The sequence below is a fragment of the Cibotium barometz genome, chromosome 13, assembly GCF_041138505.1.
Source record: "Cibotium barometz isolate CiBa-2024 chromosome 13, ASM4113850v1, whole genome shotgun sequence".
Taxonomy (NCBI): Eukaryota; Viridiplantae; Streptophyta; class Polypodiopsida; order Cyatheales; family Cibotiaceae; genus Cibotium; species Cibotium barometz.
In genome coordinates, this window is record NC_141058.1 from 2,945,701 (window position 1) to 2,970,901 (window position 25,201).

At 40.0% G+C, this 25,201-nt stretch overlaps 1 protein-coding gene and 1 long non-coding RNA gene across 2 annotated transcripts; both read right to left on the reverse strand.

Moving 5' to 3' along the window:
* Window positions 1–4,096: 4,096 nt before the first annotated feature.
* Window positions 4,097–6,092, reverse strand: LOC147632274 (uncharacterized). Its single transcript, XR_015267182.1, has 3 exons — window positions 5,937–6,092; window positions 4,322–4,489; window positions 4,097–4,230 (listed from the first exon to the last, which is right to left on the reverse strand). It is a non-coding gene; the product is annotated as an uncharacterized LOC147632274 (long non-coding RNA).
* Window positions 6,093–14,626: 8,534 nt separating this feature from the next.
* Window positions 14,627–20,567, reverse strand: LOC147632275 (uncharacterized). Its single transcript, XM_086807842.1, has 4 exons — window positions 20,431–20,567; window positions 19,986–20,337; window positions 19,632–19,897; window positions 14,627–14,680 (listed from the first exon to the last, which is right to left on the reverse strand). Exons 1-4 carry the CDS (start codon window positions 20,455–20,457, stop codon window positions 14,627–14,629), a joined length of 699 nt encoding a protein of 232 aa, XP_086663968.1. The 5' UTR covers window positions 20,458–20,567.
* Between the last annotated feature and the right edge of the window lie 4,634 nt (window positions 20,568–25,201).

A 25,201-nucleotide genomic window follows, 5' to 3' on the forward strand; every position in this document is an offset into this window, starting at 1 on the left:
CATTGGAAGATGTGAGATTTGGTTCCTCCTCACGCTTGCAGGAGGAGTGGTTATTTTGAAATAGTCCCACCTCCTTTGCCCACGTGGAGGGAGGTGGGGTTGTGGTTAATCTTGTATAGATAAGGGCTTGTATTTAGGAAGGAATTTAGGAAGAAAGATAATTTCAAGAATCTACCTTGAAGAAGTTTCGGCACCTTCCCTCTTGTCATCCATCTTTCTCCCTCCAATCTCAGCTCTCTCTCTCTCTCTCTCTCTCTCTCTCTCTCTCTCTCTCACACACACACACACACACACACACACACATTCATTGCACCACTTCCTCCTTGTTGGGAAGCCATCCTTCTAGTTTACCTTCCACACTAGCAAAAACCAGTTGAATTAAGGTACCATGCATATATATTTTCTTCTTGCTTTTTTCTTTTTTATGCTTTGCAACTCTTCTTCCATATCGAGGTTGTTATGGTCTCCATCGTTGTTGCCCGCCTCTCTCTCTCTCTCTCTCTCTCTCTTTCTCTCGTCATGTGGCTCTATAGATTTTAGTTTTAGCCATGATAATCACCTATGTTGTTCAGTAAATCAACCACATTAACCCCTTATTTATTCACATGTTTTTAGCATATGTAAATTAATTCTCCGATTTGCTTTTGCAATGAAAAGATGTTTTGATTGTGTTTATTGCACATTCAATGCAGATTAAAATTTGGTTGGTATCACCTTCTCTGTCTACAACCTCGAAAGCCATGGGTATGCTCTTTACTAAATTGCAAATTTTAAAGGTCTGGTTCTTTATTCCATTGAGTAATTATTTTATGTATGTCCATGCTTTCATTTTTTTGAGGTCTTGCTCTTTATTCCATTAAGTAAATATTTTATATATGCCCATGCTGTGTAGCACAATTGTCAAGCATAGAGTATGTCGAATACCAAACATGTTCAAGCTTAGATGAATTGGTAGTTAGCAAATGCTTGAAGAGAAATCAAAGACAAATATCTTTATCAATTGTACGACGTTTCAACCAAATGACGTGCAACCTTGACTTATCCACAAAGGGGGATGTTTTGGGTACGATTTTGGCTCATCGTCGTGACATGAAACCTGTTTTGGAAGTCGCTACAGTTCCCAAATTAAAGGAGTGCACACTACCAAGAAATTGGATACAAAGCGGTGTCTGATGCAAACGATTGTTAACAATGGAACTACTACCAATGCTACGGGAATTAAGAGACTAGCATATGCTCTCAGCATACACCCACGATAATTCAAGTGACACCGTGTGGACATTCACAATAGACACTGCTAGAGTGAGAAAGCATAGGACCAATTGCTTGAGTGTGGAGGTGATTGATTACGTGGTGTAATTTTGGAACAAAAATACTCAAGTGTCATCAAACAAGAGGACATTTGCAGGAAACAATATGCAAAACATCCCCTCCACATCATGGAGCAAACTGAGGTATCTCCCTTGCATAACATCATGGGTTGTGTTTGAACTTCATAATTAATAAATGGTTTATTGTTCAATAGATTTCTTTATAGACTACTGTCCGCTATTACACAGATGATTCACAACACAAGAATTCTTTTGGAGATTCAGACAAAAAATCCCTAACTGCATTATTGGATTTAGATCCTTTCAATCTCATTGAAACCTTATTACATCATAAAGTTGAAGGAGAGAAACACATGTTGTTGCATTCAACATAAGTGCATGGACTTATTGAGGTGTCCAGTGAACTCCATGAGGTGCAATGATGTGGCCTTGCATGGACCCTTGTGACATTGTCAGTGTGGCATATGTCACCCTAACAAGTAGGATAAGTGCAACGCTAGGTGTAAAACTGTTCCTTCAGTTATAACACTATGGACATCCAATGTGTGCCAAAAGGATGATGATGCTGAATGGAACAAGCTGCCATGCCTACTAGGTAAATGTGAGAAATGCTCTAAGTCTATATTTTTTCCTCTCGGGAACTTCAAGACATTGGTGATGTGTTAATAAAATGGAAGGCATATGAGTATGTGACAGTGGAAACGAAGAAAGGTGGTTCAAAGAGAAGAATCTAGTTGATGTACCCTTAGGAGACTCCACCATCAACAATCATTAAAGAATTCAATTCACATTTGAGATCATTCATATGTCAGTACAGATAGCACATTTGATGTACCCTTAGGAGACTCCACCATCAACAATCATTAAAGAATTCAATTCACATTTGAGATCATTCATATGTCAGTACAGATAGCACATTTGTTATGGCACACTACAACACTGGTATACTATTATGGCATGCTCTAATATGTTAATCCATCACAAAGATATTTGTTGGTTTTTTTAATTGTCTGTTGAACATGTATTTCTTATTGAACAACATACACATGACATGGCACTTCTTTGAGAGTGGTCATGGAAAGGGTGAGCACGATGGTGTAGGGGCCATGGTGAAGCATATGCTCACTGCTGCGGAGTAGCTCAAACCTAGTGGAGCAAAGATTCAAAATGCAAATGACGTGGTGGGCTAAATACAGAAATGATGTCGTCCTCCATTTATTTCTGGAGGTTAAGGCTGGCGATGTGGATCGAAACACAAAATGGGGTTGCACATTGGAACTTGTAAGACACAATGCATTCTTGGTTTTAGTAAGAAAGACAACACACAGCTCCTCTTTCGAAGCTTGCCGTGCTTTTGCTCCTTCTGTATGGATGAAACTTGGGACAAGTGCAACAGCTTGCAACACAGTAGGCCATGGTCCTTAAAAAATCTAGAGCCAATCAATGTGAGCGATGAAGCTCCCATTGTAGATGAAGACACTACATACTTTGAGGACAATGATAGTTTGGTTGATATGTCGGAGGTCGGAGACAATCTTGAGGTCTACACAACGACGGATGAGGAACAAGCAAAGGAGTAATACATACTCTTGTGTTCAGAACTAAAATCTATCCTAACGGAACAAATAAAGGATGGATGGGAGAATGTCTTCAATGTTGGCGATGAGGTAATACGTGGCACATATTATGAAAAGGTGCAATCCACTTAGAGCTATTACGTTCTTCTCAAGAAGGGCCCAACCGCTGTTGTGCATGTAGATGCAGTCATAGTAATAAAGTTTTCTATGCTAAGAGTAAAACATAAGGTGCTCTATAGTGTAACACCTGAGGTGCATTCTAGAATACTACTGAACATCAATTTGTAGTGATTTTTAGGGCACTTTTTACACTCAGTAGGAGTGGTTTTTTCCTTTGGTCTTCCATCATGTTGATTTTTTAATGAGCTCTTATCTCTTTATTATTACAGCATGGTCTCCATTATATTGTCATTGTGTTTTTTGTCTCCCTTTTATAGCATACAAGTTATATTGTAGTGGATTTCTTCTACTTAGAACATTGAATGTCATTGCCTTGTTTCTTACAACCTGGGTTTGATTGTCATGGTCGTGGGCACCTTTTTGCAGGACAAATTCACCTTCTTATGATTATTTCTACTTTGTCTATGCTTCTATTATGTTCTTATAACATGGCTGTTATGATGCTCCCCTACATGTATGCATGGTTTCTCCTTTTGTCTCTACCCCGCTTGCATGTTGTCTCTCTCTTTAGATAGGTAAGTCACACACTTCTAGATCTTATAGGTGAGTCAGCCAGAGCTTTTGGGAGAAAGAAAGAAATCATTTTCAAAATTTTGACATCATTAAGTACATCAATCAATGCTATTCCTTTTAGTTTAAGTACCAGTTTAAGTATCGTTCTATACAGCCATTTATGACAAAACACTTCTCATAAAGTCTAACCCTAATCTATATATGCCATTATGTCATGCATGGAGTATGTTAGGCTTCCCAAACAACAATCAGTGATGCTATCAGTAAAATCTAAAATTCCAAGGTCTTGCGGCATCTTCATTCTCGACCATAGCGCCTTCTTGAGTGGACCCATCCACACACTCTACCCCTATTGAAAAAGCAAAATCAAATTGTTTTCTTTGTAACACATAGAATGCATAGAAATTGTGGTAAACAAAATGCACACATGTGGAAGGTTTCATAACAAGCCTGACTCTTTTGACGTATTCATTTCCTTTGTCCTATCCATTTTGGCCTGACTCCTTTGACGTATTCCCATCTCCTTTGTCCTATCCATTTTGGCCTGACTCTTTATCAGCACCAATTGTGGCATTCTTATTAAAATCATCTCTATTTCAGCCTGCACACACTAGCAGCCAAGCACTCACCTGCCAAAACCACAATATTTTCATGAGACCTTTAAGGTAACTTTTATGTAAAAGATGGTTTAGAATATGTTGTCAAACATATGCTACTCACTGTTTGGAGGATCTGTTGTCAAGTTGTCCAATGAACCCATCTCTTGTCCCTTAAGTAGACCTTGCTTATCTACTTTATTCTCTCCTTTCTTCTTGTAAAGTGATCATTTAGCTAACTTCTTCGTAGGTTTACCACTCAATGGGAAATCTGTATGCGCTATCTTTGATGCTACAACCATAATAAACAGAATCACACAAATTTTGCACTTGATGCATATGATGACAAGGAAAAATCTTACTAGTGTAATTCCAAACCACAATCAATTATGAGCTCAGGTTGTTTTCCCTCCAGTCTCGGCAACTTGCGCATTGGAGAGACCTTCTTCAATTTAATTATACTTGCCTTTTGTTGCTTATCCACAATCATACGACAAGCATCCTCATCAAAATCAAATTTCTCGTCACCTGTTGCATGGATTCTTTTTTTCCAGCTCTCCCTCTTTAGGTTCTTCTTCGCAAAACAACTAACAATCTGCTTTTTCTTTGGAGTCTCCATATCAGCACTTGCAATGGAGACACGTTTCTTTGCAGGTGAAGTGGATGTTTACAAGACCAATTGCGGAGACATCTCTAATAGTGCAGCAATAAATAAAAACAATTATTCAACAACTCAAAATTGCTCTTGTATGCTAAGGAGATGAGATAACCCAGTTCAACAACACATACAAACCAACATATATTGTATAGCCAGTTCACAATATATATTATAGGTAGTCCAGCTCCACATGAGAAATATGTTGAGCACCTAAAAAATATGGTCATGTATTATGAGGAGATATGAGTATCCAGCTCTAGAACACATACTATGGCTAGTCCGTTTGGTGTTTAGGTAATGTCAATAGTACTATACAGTACTATTCTAAGTGTTTAGGCAATGACAGTAGTACTGGAAAATACTATACTAAGTTCTCCTTGGTAGAACTATAAGGAGTACTTCATCAACTTGTATTATACTAAAAAAGTACTACAACATATACTACATCTAGTTCAGTTTGGTGCTTAGGAAATGACTCTAGTATTATTTAGTACTATATTATGCTTCCTTTAGTAGATTTATGAGTAGTATTGTACTATACTAACATTACTTTGCCTAGTAAGTATTGTAATAATTTATGTGCAGTATTGTACTATACTAACAGTACTTTACCTTGTACTATAGTAATTCATGTGTAGTTTTGTCCTATATTAACAGTACTTTGCCTTGCAATACAGTGGTAATTCATGTGTAGTTATGTACTATAGTAATAATACTTTTCCTTCACACAATAATACTTATTTATAAAAACTATTTAGTGCCAATGAATAATTTCTTGAGATTTCTGAAAGGTGTACCTAAATTATGTTATGTTTATAGCCAATATTATACTATTTATGTAAAAAGTACAAGCCAGTACTATACTAATTATTTAGACAGTGCATGGGACCTCGGTTTTAGGACTAGGGCACTGTATTATGCAATAGCTTGTACTTGTAGTCCTACAACAAAAGTACTGGTGATGGGTATTACTAAACTATGATTGGGTGTTAGTACAACTATGATATTAATACATCCCTATGACACCAATGTACTTTGCAATTACTGTAAAAGCGAAAACCATGCTAAAAGAGTATGGTACCTTTTGGTATAGCTGTGGTATAATCCTTTGTTTAGTGAAGACCAAGTTGTTTGCCCACGCCTCGGGCACTTCCTTTGCAACACAATGAGCACCTTTACATTCCAAGCCATTCACGAAAACAATGGACGCACAAAATGTGTGATACACATGAAAGCAGGGTGTCAAATAAAGAGAATGTGGGGGAGAGGGAGAGATTCAAACCCTAGCAAGCAACCACACACACACAAGAGAGAGCAAGACACAAGAGAGATGGATAGCTGAATTTTCTTCTATCTTCTTCTTCTCTAAACCAACATAACATAAAGATAAGACAACACACTATCTGGGTTAGTACTCAACTACTACAACACAACTGCTACAACATACAAGGGTCGGTCCATAATGTGAACCCGACTAAATGAGCTGACACTATAACTATGCCAGGCTCTAGTAATCCAAAATGGCTGTCACATAGGCCTGTCATCCCACTGGCCCCATATCACCCATAATCTCACCAACCATGCCAATGGTGTAGATGCGGAAGCTATCACCCATGCGGGTCATCAATGTTCGTCATAGCACTAGTTGAGCTCGATATCTCAACACTCCCTCTCGATATCTCAACTCTCCCTCTCGAGCTCAACTCCACACACTGCACTCCAAGTAAGCTCCTAAACCTGTGGAGCTTCTCTATGCCCAATGCCTTCGTTTGAAGATGTCAGCCACCTGATCCTCTGTGCTGATATATACCAGATCTACATCTCCTTCTAGAACCTTCTCCCTCACGAAGTGATAATGCACCTCAATGTGCTTCGTTCTAGCATGATATATTGGGTTACTGACCAACTACATGCTGCTCATGTTGTCACAATATATGACAACTGCCCTATCCATGGGCTCTCCCATGTCACCAAGTAGCTTATGAAACCAAGCTACCTCACAAGCTGCCATAGCAGCACCCCTATACTCTACCTCTGTAACTCGCCAAGGAAACTATTGGCTGCTTCTTACTGCTCCAACTCACAGCAGCACTTCCAAATGAGAACATAAAACCATTGGTAGATCTTCTGTCTACAATACTACCAGTCCAATTAGCATCTATGTACCCATGCAACTATATCTCTGTACTACCAGCCTCATAGAAAAGTCCATAATCAACTGAGGACTTTATGTACCTGAGGATCCGTCTAGCCACATCCAAGTGTGGATTCCTAGGGGCCTGCATAAACTGACTCACAAGTCCAACATCATAGCTCAAGTCTAGCCTTGTAATGGTCATGTAGATCAAACTACCCACTATGCGCCTGTATGTAGTGTGTGGTCCTCCAAAAGCTCACCTGTATCTACGAAAAGCTTTGTGTTCTGCTCCAATGGCACTGAAATAGGCTTACATCCTGTCATACCATACTTGGACAACATGTCCAAGCCATACTTCCTCTGCAATAACAAAATGCAATGAGGTAATCTCACCACCTCTATGCCCGGGAAATATCGCAGTAGCTCACCCAAATCCTTCATCTCAAACTTCTGCTTCAAAAGCATCCTGACATCATGTATGTCTGCATCACTACTATCACCAATGATAATCAAGTCATCCACATAGATGACTAATAGCATGATCCCTCTATCTGTCTTTTTCACATATAGTGAAAAATCTACATTGGATATCTAAAATCCAATGGTAACAAGATACTCCCCGATCTTGTTTGACCATGCTCTGGGTGCCTGCTTCAAGCCATACAAGGCTTTGTGTAACCTGCACACAAAATCTGGATGTGCATCACTCTCGTAACCTCGTGGCTGCATCATGTACACTTCTTCTTGCAAATCACCATGCAAGAAAGCATTATTTACATCCATTTGATGTAAAGACCAACCCTTTGTTGCAGCCATAGCAATGATAGCTCTCATAGTTGCGATTCTTGCAATCGAGAATGTCTCCTGATAGTCTATGCCATAAGTCTGCGCATAGCCCTTGGTAACCAATCTTCCCTTGTACCTACTCACTGAACCGTCAGCATTGTGCTTGACTTTATACACCCACTTACATCCAATTGCCTTCTTTTCCTTAGGCAAAGGCACTAACTCCCATGTTGCATTTGCATCCAATGCTACCATCTCCTCATCCATGGCATCTTCCCATTTCTTATTTCAAATTACCTACTCAAAGAAAGTGAGCTCAACCTCCTGTATTGCTTTTACCATGTAAGCATAATGATGGGTTTTATAATCCATCATATCTCAACCTGTCATCAACAGGGTATCTAACCCTCGTAGACCTACACATACACACCTGGATCACTACCAGGTGTCCTCAAAACAGCCCTGGTTCTCCTTACACCAGGAGTAACCATAGACGGAATGCCAAGCTCCTCATCAAGGCTCTGCTCAGAGAGCCACTAGAGTCACCATCTACATATAAGTGACTTGCTGACAGGTCAGGCACACAAAAGGTTGATCTACCTTTTCCTTCCCTTTCTGTGATACATGTGTACCTGCATCATTCCTCAACCTGCCTAACCTTGAGACCATGGGCTAACATTGGATCCACTGCTCGAGGACTCCCCAGGTCCACTCAGCACCTATGATTGCTGATCTACATATGGTGCAGCATCAACACTTCTTACATCTGCATCTTCTATTGCCTTCACTACTGGTGCATACCAGCTACTCATCTCATCGAAGATAATATCTCTGCTTACTCGCATCACGAGTGATAGGGTTATAGCATCTATAATCTTTTTGCTCCATAGCATAACCAATGAAGATGCATTTCTCTGCCTTTGGATCCAACTTTATTCTCACTTCATCAGGAACATGTACATATGCAATACATATGTTCTCACTTGAGACACATTCGGTCTTATGCCTGTAAACTTTTGTTTAGGAATCATACTATGAACAACTGCAGTGGGTGTCATGTTCATAATGTACATGTTGAAATATACAAGTGCATAGGGTGTGTGAGGGAACAAGCCCTTGGTTAGAGGCTGTAAAAGAGAATCTGTAAATGTAAGAGAACCTGTGAAAAGGTGAGAAGAATCTACTGGGAGAGAATAAAGGGTAGCATGAGAAGATTTAGGAAGTGTAGAGATATTCTGGGAAAAGTGAAGAGGTGGAGAGAATCAAGAAAAAGAGGAGTGAATCAAGGAGAAATCAGTGGGATTTGATGCTTGGATGTAAACACTATAAATTAAGGCATTGCCTAATGAGAATTTACTGGTTTTTGATTATCCATGCTTACATTAAGCTATTAGTTAATTGCTCACTAATTATGTCTTAATTATTTATTAATTACATCTTAATTATTTATTAATCACTTTGTTAATGATGTTGATTCTAGTATTTGATCCACCATAGCTCATCACATTGCTCTAATTTTAACATGGTATCAGAGCCATGTCTAGAATTCATCAAGTTTATGAGCCCATTATCTAGTTAATTAGGATTAGTAGATAATTAGAAATTAATCAAATTTTTAGTTATTTTTCAACTCACCTCTGTACCCCCAGCTGGTGGAGGAGCTCTAGCTCCTTGCACACTCAACATTAGGCCAAACCCTTCTAGCCCAACATAGCAAGCATCTCCACGATCCAGCCCATCAAGAAAGAAGCGCAAACCGCCGGCGGATAAAGGAGAAATCGCGATTTTAGCCAGCACAATTTTTTATGAGGAAATTGCAGATCTTGTCTTCATCCAATCAAATTGCTCTAATTCCTCAGAGCTCCAAGGGTTTTCAAGCATGCTCTACAAGCTGGTGAAGTCAAAATTCAATTTGATCAAGTCTACAGTGAGATCCAAGCTCTTTATCAAATCTGCAGGTGACTTTGGTAAAACAGAGATTAAGCATTTAATGTTTGGTCAAATCTTGTGTTTCTTGGCTTAATCCTCTACTAGAATAATTGCTATTGATGGCCTTGAAAGGATTTGAGCTTATTTGAAGTCTAAGGCCCCAGATCTGGACTCCTCGCATACTCTGTTTTTTGCACACAAAACAGAGGATTAATTTGCTAGTCAGTGATTAGTCAATGCTAATCACTATATTTTGGTACAATTGAGGATTCAAATTAACCATTAGGTATCTGATACAGATCCCTATAGCTTCAGATTACAATTCGGAGTTGGTTTGATACTCCAACCATTCCGTACAAATTGGTTACCCTTGATTTAATGTAATTTCTGGTAAAATTATGCTGATAAATTTATGGTAATCATCATTTTGCATTTAACCCTTGGTTAATGCCTATAAATCTCACTCAAATTCAAGATTATGGTAATCATCATTTTGCATTAACCCTTGGTTAATGCCTATAAATCTCACTCAAATTCAAGATTATTCACAGCCAGAGTTGCATTTGGAAATGTGCATTAGAATGAATGCTATACGCATTATGTATTGGGCATATTACATTAGTGTAAAAATGGGATCAGACACTGCCCTTGTCCAGAATAAGGCAAGAGGTAAGACCTCCCACATAGATTTGGGTTTGCATTGCATAATGACACATGCATAATGACACAAGATAAACATCAAAAGCCCAAAAGAACTGTCAAACAAACATTTAAACATGTTGCTCACATGGAGCAAGAAGACCTGATGGACAAGCTCATGGCCCCAGCAATGAAAGAAGAAGAACATCTCCTTCCAAGAGAAAGATCCACACCAAGAAGATCTAAAGGAAGCATTGAAGGAAGACATGGACACGAGAAGAGAAGTTACCACAAGAAGACTGAAAGAAGAGGAAGACATGGACGTGTGAAGAGAAGCTACCACGACAAGAAGACTGAAGACAAGAGAAGATGTGAGGCTCCAAAGAGTGAGGAGCCATGTGAAAATCTCTGAGAGAGAGAGAGAGAGACCCCACAACCCAATGTAACCTGTCCCAACAAAGTAAAACCACCTCTAAGCCAGCGATGATGTAGGCCACGTGGTAGATAGATGTATGTGTGAGCACTTTAGTCAAGGTCGCGGGCACTTGTAGTAAGTCTTGGACACATAGAGAGAGAGAGTGTCAAGGACTATGAGTTTAGGGACTTGAGGCACTGGTTGCAAACTATCAAGGAAGAGAGAAACTTGGTACAGGGTCCAGGTGTGCTAAGTTAACTTGAGGGGAGGTGTGCTAGACACTGGTCGGCGGACTATCAAGTAAGAGAGAAACTTGGTATAGGGTCCAGGTGTGCTAGGAGTATTCACTTGAGGGGAGGTGTTGAAATATACAAGTGAATAGGGTGTGTGCAGGAACAAGCCCTTGGTTAGAGGCTGTAAAATAAAATCTGTAAATGTGAGAGAACCTGTGAAAAGGTGAGAAGAATCTATTGGGAGAGAATAAAGGGTAGCATGAGAAGATTTAGGAAGTGTGGAGATATTCTGGGAGATATTCTGGGAAAAGTGAAGAGGTGTAGAGAATCAAGCAAAAGAGGTGGAGTGAATCAAGTAGAAATCAGTGGGATTTGATGCTTGGATGTAAACACTATAAATTGAGGCATTGGCCTAATGAGAATTTGTTGGTTTTTGATTATCCATGCCTACATTAAGCTATTAGTTAATTGCTCACTAATTACATCTTAATTATTTACTAATCACTTTATTAATGATGTTGATTCTAGTATTTGATCCACCATAGCTCATCACATTGCTCTAATTTCAACAGTACACAGCAGTTGCTACTGCTTCTGCCCAAAAGTAATGTGGCATATTCTTTTCCGCCATCAAGGCACGTGCCACTTCTACAATGTGCCTATTTTTCCTTTCTGCACTGCCTCTTGATTCCCTGCTTTCTCAAAAAATCATTGAACCGTCATTGGAGAAATATTCTCCCCCACCATCTGATCTTAGGCATTTTATTTGCATGATGCCTCTTGAGAAGAGATCCCGACAAGGGTGTGGTAGCCAACACAAAGGGGAAAGAGTAGATGAAGCTCTTACCCTTGTACTGCTTCCTGTGCTTCTCTTGCTTGCCCTGCTTCCTTTGCCTGAACCAAGCTCTAATACCATGAGAAGGTGTAGCGGAGAAGAGAGCTTGAGCTCTTGCAAGCACACACACACTCACTCACACAAACCCTAGAAGAGAATACACAAGGTGAGAGACTAAAAATTCTTGTTCTTCTTTATACAATAAAAAAGGTTTACAAAGAAGATAAAGTGACTAACACACATAATAGAGTATATACAAGTGGTCCATAATGTGAATACGCTAAGTGGAGTGGGTAGGTGTGGACTAGTCAATGTAGTCCAGCTATAGAATCTCTCGCGAAGATATGTTGGTGTGCCGGCTACCAAACTTGTCAGTTATGTAAATGTCGAATGGCCATGCAGGCACTATGTGAGTGTCAGCTCATGTTGAGCTTGATATCTCAACAACCTATACCATGCCTATTCTACCAGCACAACCATCTCAACAACCTATACCATGCCTATTCTACCAGCACAACCATCAACACACCGCATAATGTTAGTTAATTAAATGATAATTGAGGAGATGCTGGAGGAAGGAGAATATGTATAGGAGCCTAAACCAACTATAGAGGAAATAGATGATAATTGGAAGGTAATCTCGGAGTATTTCCTAATGTAAGGGAATACATCAGTACTAGTATTCCAAGTTGCAGTGTAATGGAAGGACCAGGAGATTAATACCACAGTGGAGGAGAGCCCCTCTATAATGCTACCACTATTAAGGACCTCACTAAGTGGCTAAGTGTCCTCATAAGTTTAATGCAATAAACTCGCAAACTACTCAAGTCAACATATACCCTGGGTGGAGTTGTGTAAAGTGTGGAATTGACCATACGATCAAGGACTATCCTTACAAGGACACTTGAGAGTCTTCAAAAACTATCAATCTAACCACGGGACTCTGAATGATTAGGGTGCAATCTAGGATGGTAATGATACCACTCAATGTCATAACTCGTGCACAAGCATTAAAGACACCGAAAGACAAGGGAGAACCATTAGCTAAGTCTTCTACGCGAATAACGGGAAGAAGACAAAGAGTAAAGAAGGTGGGATGAGGAGATGTTGTTGCAAGTTGCAATGGAAATTCGTGCACAAGCATTGAAGACCCCGAAAGACAAGGGAGAACCATTAGCTAAGACTTCTACACAAATAACAGGAAGAAGACAAAGAGTAAAGAAGGTGGGAGGAGATGCTATTGCAATGGAAATTCAGGACGATTTAGATGAGGGAATGATTGAAAATGTATCCTCACTAAGTCAAACCAAGAACAAGTGTTGACCAAAAAATATGAGGAAGTAACATGGAAGGAAATCAAACTAGTGGGGAAGAGCCCTAGACATCAAGGGGAGTGGGTGAATACCTTGGGCAGATACCCAAATGCCCAGAAGGAGATCAAAAAGCTAGAGGTTGCATGAGCCTTAGTCCAAGAGAGTCAGAATGTGATTGTGATGAAAGGCCGTAAGCTAGTTGGGCGGTTGAAACAGTCTATCCTAGGCAAAATATTGCGATGAAAGCCAAATGGCTGAATGTGCCACATACTGTTTCAGAACACAGTGAGGGTGAAACCGACTCAGTTGAGGAAGGAAGGAATGACCTATTTTTCATGAATTTTTAGTAAAGGACGGGAATATCCTCTTTATGACTCAACAAGTCCTATTTTAGGCTCATACATTAATGAGGTTGGATGGGCTATACACATTTCTCTCTATAAAAATGAAGATGCCATTTGGAACTTGGTGGCTAAGAGAAAATTTCAGATTGTGGACTGATATGAAATACTGGATGGAAAAGCCAAATGCAGACCGATCCTCCAACCTATGAAGGAATACTTTTGTCTCTTGGAAAGGATGTAGATAAAGAGGAAGGTAGAGGTAATCTACTTGAACTTGTCCAAATCCTGGTTAACCAAATGGGAAAGTATTACGAGAATCTTGGTTAACCAAATAGGAAAGGATGTAGATAAAGAGGAAGGTAGAGGTAATCTACTTGAACTTGTCCGAATCCTGGTTAACCAAATGGGAAAGTATTACGAGAATGATGACACAAATGCAACACTTCTAGCTGTGTACAAAGGTTATCAAGCTCTTGCGATCCTAGATGGGTGAGCTAGAGTGAGAATCATCACAAAACAATGTTGGGAGAAATGGGGAAAGCCAGCCTTAGAGTAGACAAACCTCATTGTAAAGATGGTTGACAGTACCATGTCATGACCCATGGGAGTTCTCTAGAACTTGAAGATGAAAGTCTTCTCTTTTCGCTACTACCATATGGTTGCCCATGATGAATTTTACCGAGCATGCAAATTCGTACAATGTGATTCTCGAAAGGCCTTTTATGAGAAGTGCCAAATTGTCACATGATTGGGTCACAAATCACATCTATCACATGATTGGGTCACAGATCACATCTATCTATGGAAGGATTCACAAATCCTAAAAGTGGACGTGCGAACTTGAAAGATGCATAAAGTGGTTGTACAAACTTGCAAGACACATCCAATGGATGGGGGTTTGCATGGGAATGATTCAAAACTACACATAAAACCACCTCGTAACTATGTGGAACTCCTGAACCACTAGACCCTTCATAAAGAGAGAAAATCTTCTTGTATGATTCTCTTCCAAATGATGATTTTTGCAAGAATTGGATGCATATATTAGACACAATAGATGTCATGGGAAAGACTAGGATGAAGTTTGTGGAACATGATGAGAAAGATGAGATGCTAGTTATCATACGAATGTTGTGATCCTCAGTGTGATGAACCAGTCTGAGGAGAGCTCTTCAAACGAGCAGGGATCTGAACCTAATAAAGAGAAAAAAACCTTGATTTCAGCCGCAAGGTTGAAGTTTCAAAGATGGCTGAAGAAGAAACGTTATCGAGCAAATCACGGCAGTGAGATTCTAAGAAGAGGACCCATGAATGCACAATGGCTGAGATGCGTTGAAGCTCTTGAAGTTCTTGAGGAATTTTTTAAGAATTGGGGAAAGGAGTTAAGCTGGTTAATGTTACTAATGTGGTAAGAGAAAAAATTTAGCCAAGGTCCCCCTAAGCTCACAAGGTCAGCAAGAAGGAAACAAAACAAAGCTTTGGTGGTGAGGCTGAAGCGGAACGAAAGGAAAAAAGAGCTTTCATAGGAAGGGACGAGGAACTCAATTTGCGGAAGGTTCCTAACCATTTCAAACCCTTTGATGCTGATGATGAGAGGAAGGTAGTTCACCTACATGAACAATGCTCGAAGGGTGATCAAACGGGCTCCTTGTATGATCGCTCCTTGTATGATGGACCTGCAAGATGGACCTGCAAAGGTGAAAGAGGTGATGGACTTGTAGAGGTGAATATTGTACAGACCAGTGAAGACCCCAAACCTTTCTTCATTACCACAAACCTCACCCTAGGAAGAAGAGACGTTGATAACCCTGTTCAAAGAATTTAAGGACTACTTTGCTTGGAGTTATAAGGACATGAAGGGAGTGCTGCCAAAAGTGGTGCAACACATCCCTATCATGGAAGGTTTGAGGTTGGTTAAGCAACGTCCATACCAAATGAATCCAAAATATTCAGCAATTGTAAAAAAGGAGGAAATTGATAAACTCATTGTTGCATATTTCATTTATGAAATTGAGCACACGGATTGGGTTTCACCAATTGTGATCATACCCAAGAAAATCGAAAAGCTTTGCGTGTGTATTGACGTGTGTATTGACTTAAAGAAGGTGAATGTGGTGACCTGTAGGGATCATTACCCATTGCCATACATACAAAGAGCACCTTCTATAAGGGTGGAAGGTGCGAAAGTCTAATTTTTTGGTTGGGGTTTCAGGATACAACCGAGCCATTGCACTGGAGGACCAATACAAAATTGCTTTCACCACCACCTGGGAAACCTTTACATATAAGGTGTATGGTTGCCCCCTTTCAAAAAAGGGATAGTCTACTAAGTCTTAGCTTGGAGAAAATTTCCTACTCATCATCGACACCTTGACCATGTAAAGATTCAAGGATATGATTTGTAGGTAAGACCTAGTCCTATCTCACAGGGGGAGCGTGGTCTTCTAAAAGTCAAATTACCCATGGGTTAATTGATCATAATTTGGGCAACTACTAATCTTGATTCCTAGAGACAACGCTTTTTTCCTCATCCATGCAAGGCACACCCGCTGGCCTAGTCTCCTAGAATAGAGTTGCTCAAGAATCTATTTATCTAGCGTAGGGCTTTCACTTAATCTGTTGGAAAGCTACCTGACTAATCGGGCCCACCCATGTGTAGGATGGTGTCATCGGGGCATTCCATCCTCCCACTTTCCACCCTACTCATGTATCAATTTGTTTTCTAATTAATCTTACCACACTGTTTGACATAAATAAACATGTTCCTTAATTAAGGCCCTTTCACAAGGTTCGTTAAAACATCCTCTTTCCACACTACAATAATGACAAAGATAAGATTTATAAAAAAAATGTTTATACAAGAATCAATTCCATACAAGCTAAACCGGCTCTCTTATTCTTTTCCTTTATACTTCCGATGATCTAGAATTTGGCCTTCCAACCTCTACATGCTGGGCAAAATCCTACGGAACCATACATCTCGTCGTCAACCATTGGGCGAGGACTCAAGCCGTCGCCCTCTCAGGCTCCGTCGCTTGATCCTCCCGCCTCTTAGAGGGATGCCTATGCACTAGGGTGGGCTAATTCACCGCACTAGCCTAGGCCCTCAGAACTAGGCAGCATCATAATTACTCGCCTCAATCGGCGAACCTCATTCTCCCAATGGTATAAGAGATACCATGGGAGCGGACTCCGGGCCTTACTAATGTCTCCGTCGTCTAGCTACACAAGCACAAGAACGGGTAGCATCAAGGCAGGGAGAAGTTGTACCTATACCTTAATTTAACTATGATAACAATCCATTTACTCAACTAAAGCATAGGACTAGAATCCATGTTACCTTCTTAAGAAAACAATCCTTTTTACAAAGATTTTAGCATTTCAACTTGAGATTGCGATAAGACATTCTTTATTAAGGCATATGCTGTTGTTTAAGATAACACAAACTTTAACTAGTAAATCAATCAAATAAATCACTATTAACAACTAATAGAGAAGCCGGGGCCATACCTCAACCCCTAAGAATGATATATAATTAAAAAATAATATATATATATATACCTGATAGAAATTTATCGTTTATCGTTATAAACGTCTGTATATAGCCGCAAACGTGCTATCTTTAGAAACACGTTGCTTTTTCACATTTTTAATATGCATAGACTCTAAATATGTAAAAGTACTCTAAATACGACCTCGTATCACCTAAATTCTTCCCATATCTTATGTAGCTCCCCTTCTCAAACTGTAAGAAAGTTTAATGTGGATGCTAACACACGACTGGATAGAGGCTTGGGATACACACCAACACCTCCTCTTACAAAATAGAAAACTTTATCATCCCTATGGCATTCTTCAGCTTTTTAATATAATTTGTGCCCATCTACAATCTTTAATAACATCCTTAATATATGACTTTTTACCAGGTTCTCATAGAATATCCCACATTACCTAAGGAAGAGGATCTACATGCTTTACATGATTTATTAATCACCAAGAAACCACCGCCTCCTTCTAATGATGGGAATGGAGATAAAAGGGATGATATAGAGGACATCACTTACTCATGGTATTTAGTCCTATAACTTCTTAGTTATCTACTATTATTCATGAAAATAAAAATAAAGAGATCCAATTCCTCCACTAATCGAGAGAGATTTTCTTGATACATCTTTTGATTTTCCCACTGACACTCTTTCCCGCGAGGAACTACTGGACAATTAGTTAGAGGCTGAGGCTTATCCTTTGCCACACAAGCATGATGCAGCGGGTCCTAATATTGACCCCATCTTGGATCTCCTAGCCCCCAAATATGATCATCGTTTTGGTAGGGAATCCCCTTTTGATGCACCAAGCCCTTCTACATATAACCTTGTTCAAGCCACAGCCTTCAAATGTACCATACTCTTTAGTTGGTGATAGGCTTGATGATAGAGAATTGGGGCAAATGGAATAGTAAGAGACCTTATGGTCTAATGGTGCAAAATGCTCTCGACTAGCCAACCCGTGGGTAGTTGGTGGATTTGCTTGAGATATGTCTTGTCACATACATGATTACCCACACATACAAGTGATGGAGGCACGAGCATTCTTGAGTCATGGGGAGGCTACAAAGAGATTCAAGTGGATGCTACAAAGAGATTTAAAAGGATGCTGATGGGCTAGGTTGCACGTGCCAACTTTGGTATCCAACGGGTGCGTCTATTTAGCGAGCCAAGAGCAGTGAGCACAGAGCAGTGAGTAGAAATAAAGTCCTTGTGAAAGTGAGCAAGTAGGGGCATGGTATGATGTTAAGCGAGCATGTAATGTTAAAGAGAAGAGTGAAACCATAGTGCTACTCTATAATGAACAGAACAAAGAAGACTAAAAAAGTTTAAAAATGACTATTGCAAATAAAGCATTTTCAAATGAATGGTGCGGATATAAAAAATCACTACAAAACTCATACTACTTGGCTCGCTAAAAAGACATTATATTGGTCATTGAGCTACTAATAGAAACAAACTATTGTTGCAACCACATGGAAACCACAGCAACCAGAGAGCATATAAATCAAGCCATTAAGATGCACACCAATTTTAATAGCCATACCACTGACACAACAATATAATACTCTTTAGAAACCATAACCATAGGATTTAAAAATTTTATAATCCAAATAAAAATTGTCCAACAATCAGCTACATGCTATTGTAAAAAACATTCAGAAGCATAACATCCATCAAAACATTACTTCCAATAGTCCCAAAAAAATGATTGTCTCAATTAAAAAAAAGACTATCTCTAATGGCATTTTGATGTAGACATGTGATCCTCATAACTGCAAGAGACACAAAGAAAAGAAAATAAGCTTTATCAATACAAAATTATTCTCTACTAACATATTTATCTTTTCAACATGCATACCTTTGCTGAGTATGGTTCTAACAGGTGATCATAGATCTGCTCATCCTTGTCTAACATTATGACATTGCGATCCATAAATGCTGCCACTAGCCCAAGAGTTCCAGTGCCAGTAAACAAATCCAAAATCGTGTCCCCAGGACGACTGAAGACAGAGACGATGTATTTGCTAAGCCGCTGACCTCTCTGACAACCGCCCCGCCATGGTCTACCCTTTCTCTTCACCAGATCCTCCGATGGCACTCTTGAAAACGCACACAAACCATTAACCATATGCCATAAAGATCACTGAAAATCATTTTAAATTCTATCTTGATTTGAATGCATATACATACATGTCAAAGATAAGATCTTGCCCTACATCAAGATCATCACCTAGTGCCAAATCCCTTAGTTGATCCCCATGCATCACAAAGCTTGTAGCAGGAGATGTTGAGCGAACAAAAACAGCCAATATTAGACAAGTGACTTACAAGCAAAGACACATTGGTTGTTCATGCATTTTCACCTTAAATGGGACAAAGAAGATTTGCACAAATGACAGCCCCAAAGAGAACAACACCAATACCTGGGTAGTAATCATTTGCCCCATCTTCTTCCCAATAGGTGGAGTACACCTCACAACCTGTCTATGATAAATGCCAAACCCAACGCTCTGTGCAACCTGCTCAATGGTCACTCCTTCTTCCATAGTGTACAGGCATGTAAAGAAGCCTCGATCCGAGAGACAAGAATCAACAACTTTAAAAGTAGAGTCATACATGCCATCCCCAATCTTATTCCAATATGGAACCTTGTTTGCAACACAACCTCCAATGATGATATTTGAGGGGAAGTCTGCAAATATCAACTCCACACAGTAATCGGACCCTCTACTCTTGACATTCCCTACTGTGCAAATAACATTCATGGCATCAAGCACTTGCTTTCCCAATGAGGATGCATCCTCCATGTTCACAAAAGTAGCTGCAAGGTCCTCAATACTGACATTGAAGGCATAAATGGTTCCTATAGACAGGTTTTTGACATTTAACACACATAGTCTTAAGTCAAAACAATCGGATCATGATAGAGATGAGGTAGGAAGCTCACATACCTGGAGCTTGCAATGTCTTGGTTATGATGTCAGTTGGTTGTATCCCACCTGCACTACTATTGGATGTCTGTTGTTGACTCTGCTCCTTATTTGCTTCCATTGCTCGATTCACCTCCAATGCACAATTCACTATTTCCCTCCCTAAATTCACTGGCAATGACTTACGAAAAGAAGCCGATGCAATCGATGTTGCATGTGATGTGGATGTGGCCTCATTATGATCAATTTGCTGGCTACGAAGCTCCAATATAGACTTATGTTGGCGATACAGATCAAGCTCCTCCTCAGGCACATGGTTTCTTTCAAGGTCCAACCACCACGGGCAGAAACGAGACTCTATGCTTGACATGGCCTGTTCAATGACAAACATGGGTAAACACAACTCACCCTCAATATGAACATGTTTCTCAATCATGGATTCAAAATGACAAATTCAATCACTTACTCTTCCAAGCTTCAAATCGGCATACATATAAGATTGATTGTCAACACAAAGCCACACACTAGCGAGAGGGGGTAAAATATCCAATTGGTGCTCCTCAATTTCAGAAAGCAACCATCTGCAAGCCAAAGCCCAAATGATAAAACAACACACAGAAAGAAGCATGCATGTTTTTTAACAAGGAATATCTGGGTTATGTTGTAGGAAAAGCTATAAACGACTCGCCGTGCAGCACTTTGTAGGCCTGGTTGATGGTCAATATCATGGCTAAATTTTATGCCTCCTTCGTGCACTTTGAAAGCCCTTTTGAAGTACTTTCTTCTGCATAGAACAACAAAAGAGGTGAATCGGCTCTCACCTGGCAACCTGACTCGATCGGCATTTTTAATATCATTTTGGATTCTCAAACCCAGCTCCGTGATCTGAAGCCAGTAGGAGTACATGTGCAGCCATTCCCTAACCTTTGTCTTATCATTTGGCATACCCTCAAGTGATCGCACTGCAGCCTGAGAGTTGTCCAATATCTTGACAATGTGAGCCTTATCTGTGTCTCTGATGCAAGCAGAACCTATCATATTGAGCTTTTCCTCTGTGGCCACATGATTGGTTGACGCGTGCCATGGGAGGGAGAGCACCGCACACCAAAAGGCCTCGCCATTGGAGGGATCAGCAATCCTTGCATATTTTGATGTTTTTCCTCTGTAGAGAACTTCTACCTTTCGAGTCACATTCTCCCTAGTAGACTCGGCAAGTGGTCCATTTGATGCCTCATCAATTTTTTGCTCCATCTCGTCCTTGAACAAGAGCCAAGTCATAATCTGGATTGGCAAATGAAGCCAACTAGGCCTTCCTCTGGCAGATGCACTCTGCATCTCTCTCTCAACCCACAGCTTGTCCTCATTGTCCAAATGTGCCATGAGAGTTGTTAGGTCGGACTCTCCCAATCTTCTTAGTTGAAATAGACGATCACCAAATGTGGTTGGCACAAATGCATAATCATGCGTCCTACAAAACAAAGAAAAAATATGTTAATATTCTTGAGTACAAACAACTTACTTGACATAGAAGGAGACTCTGATAACAAATTAACTTACTTGTTCAACCTGGACAATGAAAACAAAAGCTCACCCACATCCCTCCGCTCGAACACATAAAATTTACAGAGAACACAACAATGCATGGACAAATCCCCTTGAAACCCTGTAATAAAACACAAAATTAGGAAGGACAAAGAAGCATAAGAAACTATAACATCCCAATGAGAACTCACCTGTAGAAATGCAGTCCATCCAAGCATTGTGTCGATTATTACCATCAAGAATATGCACCATTTTTCGGCTCAAGTACGGACCCCAATCAGGGTCAAGTGCAAGAGTTTCCTCAAACTGTTGATTCACAGTCCTCCAATGCTCATCCCAAGATTCCTCCCTCTCTTGTGTCAATGGTGTCTCCTCCCCTTCCAAGTCCATAATTGATACTGTGAAAGCTCCCATGCTCTCAATGTACCCACCTAGTTTTTTGAAGCTTCGAGTAAGAGACTTATCTGTTGAGGGAGAAACCTTTCGGATTGCCTCCGTCTGGATCATCCTACAGAGAGGAACACGTGGAGGTGGAGACCTAAATTTGACTCCTATCCTATCTAAAAAGGCTTGTGGAGTAGATGTCTCAAGAATCTTCCCAAAAATATCAACCTTATTTTTTTTCTGCTTGCTTCCTTCAGTTTGGGTTGTGACAACTGTTTCTTCTTGATCCTCTAGTGGATGTGTGTTCTCTTCCCCCTCTATCTCTCTCCCAGTATCCTCAGTATTCTCACCTTCATCCTCATTATCACCACCTTGAGTATTCTCACCCTCATTTTGATCACCTTTATTTTTCTCAATTGCTCCCACTACATTTTGTCCATCCTCCTCATTTCTTTCATCACTATGTAGATGCTGCCTATCCATATCCACCTCCAGGTTAGTGTCATCTATGATATGTACCGCATGCTCCGTGTAGTAGGGTTTGAGGAGGCGGCTTGCTCCAAAGTGCTGGAAAAATCAGCTTGCCTCCTTGTGTGTCTCGATGAGCTCTCACCTGGGCCAACCTGCACACTCTTTTTCCGCTTAGCAAGAGGTAACTCATCCATTTTTGCACAACAAGAACCTTTCAAGCAAGATGCTCTAGTGAAATGACTCGAACTCATTTGAAAACCAGATAGCCATGCAAAAATACAAGAACAAATCTTCAAATAGTATTCTACTCGTATTGTATAATTAATTGATTATTTTAACAGCAAATTTAGCAATACGACACAAACTTAAAGAAAAGGTGGCACATTTACTAAAGAGATTAAATTCAGTACTGCAACACAATCATCAAACAAAGGTGGCACATTCACTATCCAACAAAACGGCCAACTCATTAATGAACAGAATATCTTTGAGATTATCATATGGAGTGCTTTGGCCCAAATTCCAAGGCATTCAAAGCCGTATTGAATATTTTAAAAAAATCTTCATTGGAAAATATTTACGGAGCCCTTTTCAGGTATTCAATTCAAGGCATTCAAATTTATTGGAAAATATATAAAGATTCGGTAGCCCAAATCTGAAGGCATTCAATATTGAGTACTAATAAACTTTAGAAGTGATATTTCGCAATCCAACACTTTTTTAAGGACAAACTTTTTTCTTTTTGTGCTATTGTTCTTTAGATGCACATGTTTGCTGGTCTCCTCTCTCGACTGTGTGAGCCGTTTCTCAACCAAGAAGACATCAAATGTGAGTTTTTTGAGCTTCTTGTATACTCAAAGTCTGCATAATATAGACAGTAGTAAGAGAGACAGTCTATGCAATGTGTTTGAGACAGCACCATATAGATAGCATGTTCTTACACTACTCTCTCCAAATTTCTGCCGCCGGGGGGATCCAAGGGGGGCCGGCGGGCAGAAATTTGAACTCAAAATCGTGATGATTTTTTCATTGCTCGACAGCAAAACATCCTATTATTTTGTGCGCTGAGCGCACAAATTAATTCAAGAAAAATAGCAAGAAGTAACGCCGCACATCTCATACTGTGTGTGGAGTGTGGCGGCAGCAAAACATCCTATTATTTTGTGCGCTGAGCGCACAAATTCATTCAAGAAAAATAGCAAGAAGTAACGCCGCACATCTCATACTACTGTGTGTGGAGTGTGGCGGCAGCAAAACATCCTATTATTTTGTGCGCTGAGCGCACAAATTCATTCAGGCAAAATAGCACAAATTCATGGATGATGATACCTTTCTGTGTCTCTTTGTTGGGGAGAAAGATTGGAGTGGGGAGAGGGCCCTGCGCATGAGATCAGCGTTTCTTTGCTGGGGAGACGTATGATGCTTCATGATCGCTTCTCTGCGTGTGTGTTCGAGGGAAGATGCTTCTGTGCGGAGGACGACTAAAAGCCTTAAGTAATTGCTTCATAAGAAGTAGCCGACTACTAAAAACCCTAAGTTAGGCACTGGACAAATTTTTTTATCCTAACACTAATGAATTTCAACACTAAAATTTAAGGGTTTGGTCAATATTTTTTCGATTTTTTTAAATCTATAGCACAGTTATGCTATGGCATCCAACTGGTAGAGTTTTTGAAATCTAACAGGAGATTATGAAAAAGCGCAAGAACTAACACAAAGCAAATATGTGTGTGTGTGTGCGCGTGTGTGTGTGTATACATACACACACACACACACAAACATATATACATATATACATGTACTCTTTTTGATACCCTTCATTATGACTGTTTTTGCAAATATTTTTATTTGCTTCTACCCATAGTCTTAAAATGAGCCTGGTAAAATTGTATTATGGCTAGTATATGCTATTGATTAGAGCAAGAACATCTAGTATTAAAATATTTTTGGCTAATATTCAATGTAAATTCCTTAATTGTTGTTGTGATTGCATTATGCAGGGAGGCTCGTGTTTTCCTCCATTCTACAATGGGTGCATGCATCCGAGTCCCCTTCTCGAATGGCAAATGTCTTGTGTCAATCAACATGATCCGGGGGAAGCTTGGAACTATTGGTGGGATAAATGTGGAGGCCTTACTTGAAATTGGAGGAGAGTATGAGCCCATTTGTCCTTTACACTTGTATGCAGGGATTGGAGACGAGGCATATTTTATCCTGGAGCATTCATTGTCCTCTGTATATATTGTCAAATCAGAGAATTATTTTGAGACCCCAAAACAAGGCCCCTCAACTATATTTCCTCCCGGTTCTCGAAAGAGTACTCCAATGTAAGTGGCATTAACTTTGACTTTGACATTTTTTGTTTTGCATTGTGCATTGAATTAGAGAGCATTGTGCTTTGCAGTGACTTGGACACTGAAGAGATAGAAGAAATCAATGTCCAAGCACATGGGTCATTGCAAGAGGAGATAGAGGTCTCTCCTGTGGAAAAGTGCTTTCAACATTTGGAAGAGGAAGATGTTCAGTTTGATACTGCGGTCTCTTGCTTTCAAATAATCCGCATGTTACCTCCTACTGATGTCTTGCACACTTTAATCCATGATTGTGATTACAAAGGCAAGGTAAAAGAGCTTCCCAAGGTGTACCCAGAGTTCAGTACATATGAGCTTGAAGGTGGGAAAGGTATGGAAGGGATGGAGCAAAAATACGAGGGCAACATTTGGACAAAGCCACAAACGCAAACTAGGGCCAATAAAACTTTTGTTCTTAGGAAGAGCTTCTGCGGGGGAACCTTCCAGTGCATGAATGAGCACTGCTCCTTTAGGACACGTATGAATCAA